Source organism: Hyposmocoma kahamanoa, unplaced genomic scaffold, assembly GCF_003589595.1.
Source record: "Hyposmocoma kahamanoa isolate Upper Pololo Valley unplaced genomic scaffold, ASM358959v1 93113, whole genome shotgun sequence".
Lineage (NCBI taxonomy): Eukaryota > Metazoa > Arthropoda > Insecta > Lepidoptera > Cosmopterigidae > Hyposmocoma > Hyposmocoma kahamanoa.
The window spans coordinates 5941-22698 of record NW_020654824.1 but is presented as its reverse complement, the minus strand read 5'-3'; the positions used below and the strand labels follow the sequence as shown (position 1 = coordinate 22698).

Genomic DNA, 16758 nt, shown 5'->3' with positions numbered 1-16758 from the left:
TATCTCGAGATTGGTCGTCACTGTCTAATCTCATGTGCGTTGCGAGCTGCAAGCAACCCGCCCCCTCACCCCTGTCCCTACCTAAGGCGCGGCCAGCTAGTTCCGCGCGCACTATAGCTCAAAAGTGACGTTTTCAAATATAAATTTATTTTACCTATGGAATAAATGATTTTTTGACTTTGATGCAGTTTTCATCATCTACACCCGGCTAATCTGGAAGCCTTACCTGAGAGATTAAGCAGCGCCCCCCAGTATTTGCTCTGCGTGTGGAAAGCCTCGAGCTGCTGCAGCGTGTTGGCATCCAGGTCTTTGCGCAGCGTGCGGCGCCCGCCGGACTTGTCCGAGATGAGAGCTTCCAGCTGGGTTCGGATCATGTACAGCTGCGTAGATGACGGACCTGGAAAATGTTTGACATTTGCTTTTAAACCAGTATACGAGAGGGTTTATTGAAATCTTCAAAAATTTATCCCCTACATTGCACCAGGTTGGTAGACTCCATAGTCTACCATGGTTCATACCAAATCATCATCTTAGATCACTAGAGTACTAAAAAAACCGACACTCAAAAGTGCGTGGAATTACATCTATTTGCCAAGTTTTATTGCAATCGGTCACCGGTGAGTGCGCGAAACCGGATTCATCCCCTAATTTGCCACCCTTAGAGGTGGTAGATTTTCTTCAAATTTAAATGGAACCAATTCTGAGGTACCCCCTTCCCAGTCGTGGTCCCATTTAAATTTGAAGAAAATATTCCACCCCCAAGGGTGGCAAACTAGGGGATGAATGACTTTTTAGGTCGGTTTTTTTTGTACTGTGTACAGAGATTATTATTAAATAAAATAAAATTATTTTTTTTATAATTATTAATTCAAAGACACTTATAGTCCATTTGTTTAGGTACTTAACTAAATGTAAACAATCTTGATACATCTTTTTATTGAAACATATACTTTACAAATCAATAGGTATAAAAATAGGCATGCAATTTCATATGAAGCTAAGTATTTGTATTTTGTATTTGACGGTAAGGAAAAATCATTTTATAAATGTGTATTTCATTAAATAGACATTTCAAGATTGTTTACATTTAATTAAGTACCTAAACGGATGGACTATAGAAAAAAATTCTTCGATTCGGCTGGATTCGAACCGACGTCTTCTAGCAAACCGTGTCAGACGCTATGCCAACTAAACCACGGAACGAACCAGCGGATCTCATCGGAATTTTTCCATGTCCTTGTTGTTGTTATATTAGGTTTTCAACGAATTCTTAACGGTAGCGCCATCTATGAGAAATCTACGAAAGTATTTCGTCACCCGTTAGGTAACTTTACAGCTACCAGCCCTGGTGTCGCTATTAACTTAAATTAAATTTGTGTACCTCACATGCATTTTCGAGTGTCAGTTCGCAGAAAATGTTTGCACCGTAGCCATTATAGCCAGTTCGAGGTTGTTGTTAATATTTTAGAAATAGCCCTGTACATGTATTTGATAATCAAAGTGAGCGAACCCACCGACGTTCCTGCGGGGCACCTTGATGGTGAAACTGGCCTCGCCGTCTTTCTTGCCTCTGAGCACGGGGTCCTGCTGCGGCTCGCAGCCTCGTGCCCAGTCGCCGCACGTCTCACGCACGGACACGATGATACTGGAAGAGGGACAATAATAACGCACACACTCAACATATCCCCGCACTAGGGAAACCCTGTGTCGCGGGTGCCATGGACACACACAGACAACCACAAATTACACCCAAACTCACGAGAGAAATAAATATAGGCCTTTCAAATATTTCTCATATTACAAGGAATTCCCTCATTTGAGGTCAGGTAATAGTAGTGGATGTCAGGAAGATTAGACATGAAAATAACCGTACCTTCTGATCAGGTCCTTCTTATTCTTTATAGCCTTCCTTAACGGCTCCCTCAGCGCCAGCTGCACGAAGTCTTGCAGTTCGGCATAGATGGATCTCCTTGCGGCATCAGCGAAGACCGTTTCCATCCTCGCCATCAGGACTTGCAAGCCCTTGATCATCGCTATCACTTCTATCAGGGCGAATTTCTCTTCAGATGTGTAATTGTAACGGGTTGCCTGGAATTTTGGTATAATTGTAATTTCTAGAACATACACCAGAAAACCTATTGTCTGTATATTTCAGTCAGGAGAAGTCGTCTGCTCGCATCTGAGGTTTGGTCAGGACTGCCCTCGTCGTCCATTGTGAAAAGAAAGAAAGGTCTGTCGTTGTCTTTTGTCCAAAAGAAAGTCGGTCTAATTCCAAAGTCCTGAAAAAAAGTCTAGTAAGTCTGTCTTTGTAGCCTGTCAGTCTGGTCATCCATGGAGACTGGACGCGACAATTATGATGATGTTACGATGTTTTTTTTATAATACTAAGTGACGGGACGAACAAGTCGTGGGCCTGGTGACAAGCGACACGCTTGTCCATAATTGCAGTGCCACTCAGAGCTTTTAAACGCAAATACTTGAATGGCACGGCCAATGCGTCCGTAACCCGGAGACATAAGTTGACAAGTCCCATGTGCCTGTAATTTCACCAGCACCCTTACTATTCCAAGCTACTGTTTGGCGGCAGAAATAGGTAAGGTGGCAGTACTTCCCTGGACGAATTCTTTCACTGGGAGCTCTGCTGCCGCTAAACTGCTAGCTCGTTTTTGTACACCAACGTTTTGTTGTTATCATAATATATATCATTTTCACCTCACTAGCTCGGAAAGGCTTTCTCATTAGAAATCTGCGCGCAAAAGCGTTTTTGCGACACTAGCATGGAAAAGGTTGTTAAGATTCGAACTTGACGATGGACTGTGGTGCACAACTTTTTTTATCGATGAAAAATAACATAATGACACGTTCAACTACGGATTTGTCGTATATTATTTAGGTAATATAAATCCGTTGGTATATTTTATTCTTATTATTGTTGACATTAAATTGACAACGATAACTCATTTCGTTTATTAAAACTGATTTGTTACAGTTCACCTACAGTACAGTTTTCTTTTATTTTCCATTTCCCTCGCTATAGTGAGGTGAAATGTTGTGTGTTTAGCTCGGCAGCAAAGTTGTTTTGCGTCTCGTAGCTTGAAACCCTAGCTACGCTCAGGATTCTGTTTTTGGGGATCCTTCGCTTGCTTCAATACGAGCACTCGAGTCAAACAACAACTTTTGCAGCCTTGCATAACAAATAACCTTACGATGCCTTACATTCTCAAACTCGTATCTTATAAAGAGTGATTATTCAGGAGATGGGAAAAATTACTATTTATTTAAAATTTCTTAGAGTGTTAATTTGGATGCGTTACTTTAAGAATAGGCAAAAGCCAGTGTGTGAATATGAAGGAAATGGATGTGAAATCAGTCTGCAAATTTGTATACCGACTGTGAACTGGCAATCGGCACTATCTCAACTTTGACAACATAACAGAATGAAGAGAAAAATTGTTTGCGTCATTTATATAGCATCCGGTTTATTAAACAAAAATACGTAGTTTATAGATATTTTTATTACACATGTCGACCCCTCCTACGTAAAGTATCGTATGTCGAAATTGCCAAGTTTACAGGGGAGCGTTTTAAAGTTCTGAATTCACTGAAATAGTGATCACCATAGATCATCTAACCGATATCTAGGATTTTATAATACTCTATGTGAGTAATGAGCTTTGCCGAATAAAACTGAGCAATGCTAAAGTCACGTGTTATGTTCGTTTCAGTGAATTCAGAACTTTAAAACGCTTCCCTGTAAACTTGGCAATTTCGACATACGATACTTTACGACGGAGGGGTCGATGTATGTACACTACATATTTTTATTTAATAAGCCAGGTGCTATATAAATGATTGTTCCTCCGTCCTGTAAAGTTGTCAAAATTGAGATAGTACCGGTTACCAGTTCACAGTCGAAAGGTTATTGGTGTCTCACCCTCTCATATTCCTCGGCGTCGGGCGGGCATCTCGGGTTAACGGTGTGGTCAGTCGGGTGCAATAGTTTCCAACTGCAAAGCTCAGTGACGACGGAACACCACGCCGCCAGCAGCTGCAGCCCGCGCAGGCATAGCTCGGTTACGGCCTTGTTCTCTGAATCGGAGCCAGCTTCTTTGAAGGTCGTTGTCACCTATTATGGGAAATGGGAAAAATTTGCACTAATTCGATTGAAAATGGACATGTCGGACATGGATATTTATTTTTCACAATTTTTCAATATGGCTACCATACAAACTTTTTTTGGCGATAGATTCAAATTTCTTCCAATTCGACTGAAAATGACATGGCATCATAATTGCGGGTAAAAATTATGTTACCGCTGTTTTTCGATATAGCCGTAATTTATTTATGTAACTTGCTTTGCTCGGACTGAAAATTAGCACGAAAAGACTTCTAAGATTGTTTAATAATAATTAGTGGTCGGAATATATTTTTGTAATTTTTAAATATGGCCGCCATTAAAGAGCTATTTAAATATTTTTATTTTTTAATCCTAAGCGCCGAGGCCGCAGGCCGAGGTCTGCGTCCGCACGCTTTCGTATGGAGGTAATTATATACGGAGGCGTAATAGATTACAAGTACAAGATCTCACAATTGTAAAAATGTAAGGCATACTTCCCGATGTAGTGGAAATGAGATACTTATTATAGCGTTGTTGTATCTCAACAATATCTGTTAGATTCCCTTTTCTTGAAAGCTATGCCAAAGAAAAGTATTTAGGGGGAAAAAATGCCAAACTACTGCCGAATTTCCTATACAATGAATACCAAAACAACGATAATCCAGAATACTCAGACCAAAACCAACTTAGAAATGTCCGTTTCTTAAATTGGCCCAAATCGGGAATCGACCACCTCACCAAGCGCTCATAGTACTAACTGCTGTACCACCGAAGAGCATGAGCTCACCCCGTAAACTGAACCCGACCACGCGCCGGAGACCGAGCCCGACCCCACCGTAGGTGGGGTATAGGGCTCGTTTTTTATATTAACACAAAAATCATAAAGAATAAAAATTATATATATATATTATATTTTAAATAGATGATTCAGGTTTTTTTTTAAATGTGTTAGCACGCCCTGGACAGCACCTACATCCCCCAATTGGTTCCGAGGCCCCTACTCAGGATTCTTCAGCGCCCACTATGGGTGGGGACCACTTTGGGAAACCATGGTTTACAAAGAAACACTGACTCTACTGTACTGACCTCATTGCTGTAGCGAGCTAGCTCAGATATGTAGTTCTGGTGTTCCTCTCTGATTTGCGGAAGGTGGATCATGAGGTCAGCTTGGGGAGAGGGCGGGGTCACGCTGGAAGACAGCGGCCATCTGCGGACAATGAATAGAACTTAATTTTCTATCCAAATTGCCTTAAGGGTGCGTTCCTATTAAGTCCTGACGACAGATACTTATGCAGTTTAAAGTGTTGTGGCTTGTATATTTAAATGAAGTTGTTCACACTTAGAACAACAAGATTAACAGTCGTTCACGGGTTTTTTGACGTTACGACGACAGATTGTCATGACATTGGGAAGAGCTAGAGCGACTAGTCGTCTGACGTTAAATAGAACGTCACGATAAAATACGAGGAATAAAAATAAACTGGCTGTTCTTGACCTCTTAACTAAGTCACAAATTCATTTGACGTACTTTGTATACTTTCGTTATAAGATTCCGATTGATATTCAAAATTTGTCATATCAGCGATTTAAAACTATAGTGGAACAAATACTTAACACTAATAGTACATTGTGTACACTAACAGGACGGTAAAGGTAACCCTATCACAAACTCGAATTTTTTACCGAAATAACATTTCTTCGAAATTTCATTACATCGAGAAGCGTTATTCTTTCAGGATATGTTGGATGTTTATCGCAAAGACACGATTAGGTTCGGTTAAGTTAGGTTTAAAAGAAAAAACATTTTCCTCTCAAAATTACTTTCGAGGTTATGAGAATTCGAACTAACGTTATTTTTTGGAAAATGTCATTTCAGACTACTGTAAATAACCGACGGTAAATAAGAAATTATCAACGAGGGTCTATTATAATCTTCAATAACACGAGACTTCCATTATTTTTTTGCCGACCATGATACATACAGTGTTTTTCGTCACATTGGCGAGGATATAAATACAATGTTTATTTCTTGTATGAATAAATATGGTTCACAACACAACAAATATATCTTAGGTATTATATTATAAAATATGTATTTATCTAAGTATTTATATAATTTATAACAATTTAATATTTTTATATAATTTTTAATTTTTTTTTCCTTGTTTTGTTGTGCACATATGCCCGTTCTTTTAGTTATAGTATAGTGTCCTGTATTTAGGTCTGCAGGAAGAAATTTCTATTAGAAATAAGCAGAAACTTTTGTTTTTAGTTTCGCTTGTATTCTTTGTGACTTGTTGTATTTTTCCTGTTCAATAAACTATTAAATAAATAAATAAATAAATATGGATTTTGCAAATGGCGTGTTTTTTGTTTTTTTTTTATCAACAGATGGCCAGCTAGCTATTATTCCATACATAATACAATTTGAACTAAAATTTGTAGAAAACAAAGACGCATACAGCCATAATGGATCGTAATTGTAAAAAAATTTGCAAAATTTTTATACAGATAACAATTAAATGTAATATTGTGGTTGAATTGCAATAAAATTTTTGTTTAAATAACATTTTAAGCGAATGTTTTAATTTTGAACTTAAGTAACCTTGCTTGAACTTGAACCTGACGTAGTAAGGAAGTATGTCGTGCTACAAATAAAAATTCTTTACCGATGCCTGTAATAGGAAAAAAAGGCCCGAGAGTTTTATTTGGGACATTACAGTCAAAAGCTGTCATACTATTTGCGAACAATTGTGAGGATAATTATATCATTAACCAAGGAAGCCTCGAAACACACAAATATGAGCCTAGAATACTCACTTGCTAGGATCATAATGCTTTGAACGTTTGATGTAGTTGAAGGGTGCGATTTGCATATCTCCGAAAAGGGGTACCACCTCCAAGTTCTGAAATAAATTTTCATCACAAATAAATACACTAGAAGTGATTAGTTAGCATCGCATGCGTGCCAACACTAGGCTTAATGAGGGTAACTTGGGCTCAGTCAGCCATTTTCGCTTTGTACGGTATGGTTGTGTAAATTATTACGCGCAAAAGATCTAAAACCGTAAAAAAATCGTAACGGATTGTTACGCACTAAAGCGAATGCGAATGCCATTTCATGTTTGACAGCTGTCAGTTGACAAACCTTGAAAATCCTGTCAATGCGGTCGAGGCGCAGCTTTTTCTTCTGATCGAGGCGGTTGATATTGCACACTTCAGAGTCCATAAGGAATAGCCCAAATCCCATAACCTATGAAAAAAGAACCATGTTATTACCTAGTACAACTCAAACCAACCGCATAACTGCCTCCGTGGCCAAACGGTTACCATGACTACCACGCAGAGGTCCCAGGTTTGATTTCCGGGCCGGGAGAAATATTTGTATGGCCTACATTTATTTCTCTCGTGAGTATGGGTGTAATTTGTGGTTGGCTATGTGTGTGTGTCCATGGCACCCGCGTCACAGGGTTTTCCCTAGTGCGGGGCTATGTTGAGTGTGTGCGTTACTATTATTATTGTGCACAAAAAGCGGACGTGTCGTGTCGTGACGCGTCAGAACGGCACCGGTTTCATACATTTAATATGGTTAGGCCCAAGCCAACTGGCCGTCATTAAGAAAGAAAGAAAGAAAAACGTCTATTATTATTTATATACGCACTTAAATCTAATACTTAACACTAAAACAACAAATGGCTGCATGATTTTAAATTAGTAAGTGTGCATAGTGGCGCAAAAGAAGAAAATGATACGACTTAGCAATATGACAGGCGCTGATTTTCAGTCGTTCCTGTTTCAGGATCGGCTGAGACCTAAGGAAATGGTACATGCTCTGTGTATCCTCTGCTTTATGCCACACTACACATTTACAATACACGTGTGATACACGTATACATACAAAGCTACAAGTACATAAATATAAATACGTTAGAAGACAAGACTTAGGAACATCCGGCATCAGAGCATACGCTGGTATGGCATTAGTATGGCACTGATATGGCATTAAGGAAACTATTCTAATAGAATAATATGGTTAGATTTATATTACAAAAATTGAAAGTTACACCAACTTCCTATTTCTAACAAATAGATGGCGTTAATTATAATACTGACCCAATATTAATTCGTTACATTATTGTAGGGGTTATACTACTAGGTAATAAAAGGGCAACACCTAAGGTTGAAACGATGACGCACCTGTGTCGCGGTTGCCAAAGACACGCCCATAGAAGACCTCAAATAACACGTAAACCCACGAGAGAAATAAATGTAGGCCATACAAATATTTTTCCCGGCCCGGGAATCGAACCTCTGCATGTCAGACCAGCTTGGTAACCGTTCGGTCACGGAAACAGTCATTGCATTAATAGTCGATGTTCTTTTCTTTCTTACCTTAACAAGCATGTGCTTCTCCGACGGCGTAAGGTACATTTTGTTCTCATACATATGCACGGATATGTTCACTACATCACATAACAGATCTTCGTAACCTGAAATTTAAATTAAATTTAACTTTACTGGCTTTTAAAATATATATAACATGTAGTAGAACTCTTTATGAAAAAATTCGTCCAAGGAAGTAATGCCAGCTACCTATTTCTGCAGCTAGCCAAGCAGTAATGCGATGCTGAAGCTGTAGGCACATGTATGGCAACTTTACCAGCATTGACCTAAACAAAGGGGACCAATGAGGACCAAAAACAAACGGGAACAATGTGCACCTAAGCGATATGTAGAATTCATTTTTTTAGAATACCTAATGACGGGACGATCAAGTCGTGCGTCTGATGATAAACTAGCCTGTCCATGTGAAACTCAGAGCTTTAAATCATGAAGATCTGGGGGGGCACTGCCACTGCGTCACCCTGAGACATATAGGGCTAGCACGACAGGGCGCGACTTGCGCGAGAGCGACATAAAGCGCGAGATGTCTATGCGAGAACAGCAGTATATCGCGCTTTATGTCACTCTCGCGCAAGTCGTGCCCTAATAAGTCGAAAAGTCCCATGTGCCTGTAATTTCACGAGCACCCGTACCTTTCAAAACCAGAACGCAGTAATGTGGCAAAACTTCCCTGGACGAACTCTTTCTAAAGGAGCTCTAATGCTACTAAGTTTGTCCAAGAAAGTACTGGCAGCTACCTATTTCTGCAGCCAATCAGTAATGCATTGATGAAACTGCAGGCACTTGTGTTACGGCAACTTTACCAGCATGGACCTAAACAAGGGGAACCAATGAGGACCAATAATCTCAGTACAGAGTACTAAAAAAACCGACCTCGAAATTACGTGGAAATACGTCTACTTGCTAAGTTGTATTGAAATATCCCCTAGTTCGCCACTATACAGGACTTGACACTAGAGATATTAAAAAATAGGTTCTCACTACGACACTACTCAAAGTATATTGAGAGAAAAACGCCTTGAATTGGAGAAACAGCAAAATCAACCATTAAAGTAATTGCTCCTAAATTAAAGTTAGGCGCTATTTATAAAAATGAATTTTCATGCGTGAACAGACTCCGTTCGAGGTGGATGATTTTCTTCAAAATGAAATGGGACCACTATGGAACTAACCCCTTTCGAACAAAAAAAGAATCATGAAAATCGGTTCACAAATACCGGAGTTATCGCGTAACATTCATACAAAAAAAAAAGAACATACAGTCGAATTGAGAACCTCCTCCTTCTTTGAAGTCGGTTAAAAAGAAAGTGGAGCAATGTGGACCTAAGCGATACGACGAATTAATTTTTTTATAATACCAAATGACGGGACGAACAAGTGCACTTAGAGGTAAGCGACACGCCTATCTATAAGTTGACAAGTCCTGGCACATGGGACTAACCAGCACCCTTACTCTTCCAAAGTAATGCTGGCATTACTGCTTGGCGGCAGAAATAGGCAAAGTGGCAGTCCTACCCTAGACGTACTCTTTCACAAGGAGCTTATAATTATTAATACAAAGATCGAACACTCGGAAAAAATTCCTTCGATCCGGCCGGATTCGAACCGACATCTTCTAGCAAACCGTGCCAGACGCTATGCCAATTAAACCACGATATGATCTCATCGGAATTTTTCCATGTCCTTGTTGTCGGATCTTTATATTTGGTTTTCAACGAATTCTTAACGGTAGCGCCATCTATGAGAAATCTACGTATAGTGTCTGGCTGTGACGATGTGACCTCCTTACATCCAGTTCCTGGCCACTGGTTTTTAAATTTTGAATTCTTCTTTAATTCCTTTGTCCCGTCATTGTGATTTTATTTCATTCCATTGTCACTCGTTAATTTTTTTAACCGTTTACCAGTTACCAAAAATCTCTTGTGCGATATACATTTTTAAGGTCACAAATATTAATAAAACGGGAATAATATTTATAAAACTGGATTTATTATCGCTATTCCTTTAGCCTTTTGAATTTTAAACATGAAACTTACTAAGCAACATGTGTGGAGGCTGCGGAAGCTACATTACAATCTACAGAACATTCCAAGTGGTACCAGCAGCGGTACACGCTTTTCACAACTAAGCCACAAATCGATGTGCTTGGGTTGTATCTTTGTATTTGGTTTTTCAACGACTTTTTAGTCGTAGCGCCATCTATGCGAAATCTATGATATTTCGTCACCCAGTTAGATACCTTTACAGGTCCCGGCTAGAGACGTCGCTATTATGTAATGGACCTTACCGGTGATCTTCTCCAATGCGTCTTTGACAGTATCACGAATCTTGTTCTGCGTGGCAAGGAACATGGAGAGATTCTGCGACTCCTGCAGGCTCTGACTGTCAGACATTACTTTCAAAAATTGCGCAGCTCTGTGGACAAATGCACGGTGTTCAATGTTTAGTAGACAAAGTAGGGAAGCACTCACAAAGATTAAAGTCAGTCTATCCCCAAAAAGGCCTAAGGGTTGAGGTCAGACGAGCGTAATCTAGTGAGTTATATATACATATACATTATATTGACTATCAAAATGTACAATATACAATGTCCGAATTTTAAAATGATTAATCCCTAAATTCATTGTCTAATTTTGATATTTGTATATTTGTTTTGACGTTATTCATATTATTATTTTGACATCTACTTCCATTTTGCAATTCTTTTTCTTCCTGTCCTTATCCCACTCTAGGTGAGGTCGGCACAACATGTATTTTTCTTCCACTCTCCCCTATCAGCCGTCATTTCCATACTCACACTTTTCTTATCCATGTCATCTTTCACACAATCCATCCATCTTTTCTTTGGCCTTCCTTTCCCCTTATATCCCTCCAAATTCATACCTAGCACTCTTCTCGTCACATGACATACTTCCCTCCGCATGACATGTCCATACCACGCTAACCTATTACTCCTCATCTTTTCCGTCACTGGCGCCACTTTCAAACTTCCCCTGATGTTCTCGTTCATACTAATTACATTTTGCAAATATTATCATTAAAATTGAACCATAGAATGTGTCGATTTGCCTTCTCGCCATATTTACAGAAGTAATTTTAAAATCGAAACTGAACGTAAATCACTAATAAAATATATCGGAAAAAAGTGGCTCAGATTTCTTTTTTTCGAATTTTGTTTTTCGTTTCTATATTTTTTTTTCACCAATGTCGGGGAACATAATATTAGTATACTGTTTACAAAAATAACAGAAACTGATCAAAGAAAAAAAATTGGCGTGATGTTCATTGGACGTATCGAGATGTGGAATTTATTATCTAAATAGAAAACTAGTGAAAGAAAGTGACCTAGCAATCGCTATTGCGTCAGCCATAAACTTACCGCCTATAAGTGGAATAGTCGTTCTTAACAGAGCTCTTCATGTTCTTAAGTTCGTCGAGCACAGCAAACATGTTCACGAACTTGCCCAGAGTGAGGAGATACGCTTCGGACACGAAATCGCGGCGTTTTTCCGCGTGGCATAGACGGCGGACCTCGCCGCAGAAACGCTCGATGGCTTTGCGCTACAGGATGATGCGTACTTTTTAAAAATTAATTACACATAACATAGATTTAAAAGCGACAGATTTCAACCCCCAACACGTCGCAGAAGTTTATAAATCGAACTCTAACGATAATATATCGATGTGGATAGTTAATACAAACGCCAGCATTCCAGGGTCAAACATAGATCTCACACATAACATATAAAAGAAAATGTAAATACAATTATTCAACAATCTTTAAACAATGAATTTGTATAAGGCTTTTGATCATGTTACTCACTAATTATTGTCACAAAAATAGAGTTGTACGATTTCTTGTATTCATGAATATTACTAATACTAGGTTTCACTAAATACTACTAAATGACTAATTTAACTATCACAAACATCACACAATAAATAAAATTTCTAGCGAGAGTACAACAAGGGGCCTATTTGAGCCCTTCCTGCTTTTGTATGTTAAAAGACTAACCCACCTGGAAATACATAAACTGCAGAAGCTTATCCACCTCAGGTGCCAACACCTGGACAGTGCGCTCGTAAATGTGGACTCTATCTGGCTGTTCATTAGACCGGGGCTGTGGGATAGCTCGGCTGCAGCATCGCCAGGTGTATAGCATTACTGCATGTGCATTGCCTTCTTCCAATAATTCATTCTGTGGAAAAAGATTGGGTATTAGTCAATTATGACTTAACGAACAAACTAATTAATTAAAATTTTATTGAATTGATATTCAATTATTTTTTGTGAAATTACTCCACTAGTTTGTTATATAGGGTCTTTCAACAAGAACTTTGTTTTCTAAAACAAAATAAAACAAAAAATTTAGATGAAGATGATTCAAATTTTTATTGTATTACAAAGAGAAAAGTTCGGCAATTATGAATGAAAAATGATATCTGGCAAATGTCCACCACGACCACGCTGATAGAAGTCGATTCTTTCATCAAAATTTTTAATCACTTTTTGGCAAAATGTCGGGTCTATTTCGGCTATCACATCACGGATTTTGAGTTTTAAGGCTGTAGTCGATTCGATTGGCTCCGTATAGACTCTGTCCTTAAGATAGCCCCACAAAAAATAATCCAGTGGTGTTAAATCACACGATCTGGCTGGCCATTTAACAGCTGAATTTCGGGAAATTACGCGATCAGCAAATTTGGTTTGCAATAAATTGATCGTCTCATTGGCTGTGTGACATGTGGCACCGTCTTGATTACAAAAATTTTAATTAAAAGAGCCGAATTAGTTATTTCCGTTCAGCCCTATGCAACCATAGACTTTACAAATCTATATTTGAGAAATCGCCTCACATTTGAACTAACATTTTTCAAATAAGATTTAGTTATTCAAAATGAACTAGAAAAAGTGATGAGATGTCAAGTCGAAATCTTCGAAATATACGTGAAAATGTTACTTATTTAATTTATTGAGAGATTGCTTTATAATTTTGATCAAACCGTTTTGTTTCCTCTTCTGGTATAATAGATTAGAACAGACTTTACGTCATGTACCGCTTAAGTATTTTAATAACCGGCAATTTATCTCACCACAGCACTGGGTCCTTAATAAATTCGTCTTTCGCCCCTGACGTTGGCGAAATCATCGCGCAAAACGACAGAGAGACTAATTATACTACATTTTCTTTGATCTTATAGATAACGAAGAGAAAAAATTTCGCTTTCTCAAGTTTACAATATCTGTTCAGAATTGTTAAAAATTACGATATTTTTTCTTATTTCTTTCTCCCGTTTTTAAGTATTGTATCCAGCCAAATAGCAAAAAAACAGGCCAACTAAACTTAACATCGAAGAGTAAGTGAATATTTGTTGCAACTCTATTTAATTCAAATTGATTTTAAATGCGATCCTTTCTATATTTTTGACAAAACGTTTATAATTGCTTACCAAATTGGCATGAACTGTGGCCTCTTCAATATATTTGGCAATGCCTGTGACGAAACCATTGCGGTCCTCGAAGTTGGTGTCGAAGTTGGCCATGTAGAGGATTGAACAGGGGGCTGCTTCGATACATGGTTGCTCATCTGAACAAAAATAAAATTACACATGGTGAATGAAAAGGAAATGACCTCAGAAGTCTAAGTTATATATTTTATACTTTTTTCATAACAATCTAAGTTGAATCATATTGCAGGAAAAAACAGACAACAAAGCAATATAATTATTAATACAAAGATCGAACACTCAGAAAAAACACTCAGAAAAAATTCCTTCGATCCGGTCTGATTCGAACCGACGTCTTCTTGCATACCGTGCCAGACGCTATACCAACTAAGCCACGGAACGAACCAACGGACCTCACGAATTTTTCTATGTGCTTGCGTCGTGTCTTTGTACTTGGCCTTTCAACGACTTTTTAGTCGTAGCGCCATCTATGAGAAAGGAAGGATAAAATGTTAAACGTGCATTTGGAAAATATTACAGGAGAGCGATTTAATCTTAAAATCTTAATTTTAAATCATCCTTCAAACCCTTACGCTTAGATACTCGTTCAATTGTGATTTAAATATTCGGTTTACTAATCAATTACAAGAACTTTAATTGAATGAACGAAATGTTTTTTTTCGTATAGCGCTACGAACCATACCCAAACCATAGACAAGTCATAGTTGAAAAATAACCTCACTTTTCGACTACCAGTTTTCAAATACGATTTTACGATGCTATTAAAATGAATATTGTTAGAAAAAGTGATGAGATATCAAGTCGAAATCTTCAAAATATTGCTAAATTGTTGCTAACATTATAGTTTTGTTATATATTATATATTTTTATTTTTAAAATTATTATTCACATTGACAAATTAATGTGTTTAGGAAACGTTAAAGAAACTTGAAACACAGGCATGTTGTAAAAAATGAAATTGTTGACTGACCAACACTTGCTCTTAAAATAAAAAGTTTTAAGTACTTTTCCTTTAAACGCCCACTTCTAATTGTTAGCCATTGAATGAAAGAATATGCGAACACTACCATTTCACGGAGACTCAACTGCCATTGTAATTACATTTTAGCAGAATTATAAATATTATCATAATTGCAATATAATCTCAATGGAATTACTATGACCAGAGGTTTCATGAAAACTAGCAGATTTGGACCCCTGGTATTGAACTAGAAATTCACTCCGAAGTAATATGACCAGAAACAATTGGGGAAAAGTTACTTTCTCCTAGTTGGTCCTACCTACTGAAAATCGGACCTGGGATCTCCTCATGTAGCACCTGCAGTGCAACCTCAAAATCAAATATTTCAACGCTGGAAATGTAAAAAAGCTGGAAAGCATTACAGTGATTTAAAGTAATTTTTTTAAGAAAAAAAAAACAATTCTAAAGTCTGTTCCAATCCATTTTGAACAAAAAGTAAACAATATGGTTAAAATTCTAAAGCAATCATTCAATAAATCAAATTAATTATACACTTATATACACACTTTCAGGTATATTTTGAAGATTTCGACTTGATATCTCATCACTTTTTCCAAGAATATTCATTTTAATAGCATCGTAAAATCGTATTTCAAAACTGGTAGTCCAAAAGTGAGGTTATTTTTCAACTATGACTTGTCTATGGTGTGGTTCGTAGCGCGTATACTTCTCTCCATTCCTCTTTGACAGGTTGTGAGTTTCTGATGGTGTTTTCTGGTCAATGCCCACATTTGGCATCCTCTCTAAGAGACAAAAAGAGAGCTTCAGACATACGAAGGACTACTAAATTGAAGGATGTCACCACAAAAAGCAAAGTGGAAGTGGACTGGCCACATGTACAGGGAAAAAACAGAAAAGTGGACCAGAAAGGTAACAGAATGGGTACCAAGAGGAAAAGAGGTTCTCCCTTTAAAAGATGGTCCGACAACTTTAAAAAAATAGCTGGACCTCCATGTACTAGGCTGACAGGGGACATAGCCAGATGGGTAGAGCTGGGGGAGACCTATGCGTCTTCAGGATGCGCTGATGCTGTAGATTAAGTAATTTATGAATATAATTGAATCGTCAGTATAATATAGGTTAATAAAGAAATAAATAATATTAGTAGACTACGTAGCAGCAGAATACCAAAAAATTGCAATAGCAGTTGAATACCGAACATACCAAATCCTGCCATTCACACTATCAATACACAACTGAGATGATTTAATATTAGCAGAAATGGGGGCCAGGTAATCGGTGTTGTTGTCTGGCATCTCATTTATTACCTAGCAATGCGTACCACGCCTTCCATAGGTACTAACTTCAAGATGAATCATTTTATGATTATATAGTTATTGAAACCAACTTACCTGGCAAAGTGAGTTCGTCCAGTACGTCGACATTGCTTAGCGCATCCGAAAGGGACACTTTCTCACTTACAGACATGATTTATTAATTATAAACACAAAAACCGTAGCGTTAAAATACAAACACCGGATGTTCAATATAAAGACTTATAAGCATATTTTTTGTTGCCAAACAGGAATAATATGTAATTAGAGCGTCAGTAATTATTATCTAAATAATGTTTTATTTAATTAAATAACGATAAATGTCGATCTTTTAGATAAATACCGTGCAAGAGAATCAGCCATTTATTTGACACCAAAACACTGATTAGAGTTGCCATTGGCGTACCTTGAATATTTCTTTTTATATAAGACCGGTTTTACAAACGAATTGCGAAAGGTTTCTATAATTCCAC

The 16758-nt window shown here is 37.9% G+C and overlaps 1 protein-coding gene across 1 annotated transcript; it reads right to left on the bottom strand.

Annotated features, from left to right (window-relative positions):
- Positions 1-202: 202 nt before the first annotated feature.
- On the bottom strand, positions 203-16518 carry LOC113237707 (cytoplasmic FMR1-interacting protein-like; the record flags this gene model as incomplete). The annotated part of the gene is made up of 13 exons (XM_026474293.1): positions 16364-16518; positions 13973-14109; positions 12541-12720; positions 11901-12082; positions 10809-10936; positions 8510-8607; positions 7266-7370; positions 6938-7023; positions 5204-5324; positions 3935-4126; positions 1874-2088; positions 1515-1645; positions 203-397 (listed from the first exon to the last, which is right to left on the bottom strand). Coding segments are annotated over exons 1-13 (1846 nt in total), but the record flags the coding sequence as incomplete, so codon positions are not given.
- Between the last annotated feature and the right edge of the window lie 240 nt (positions 16519-16758).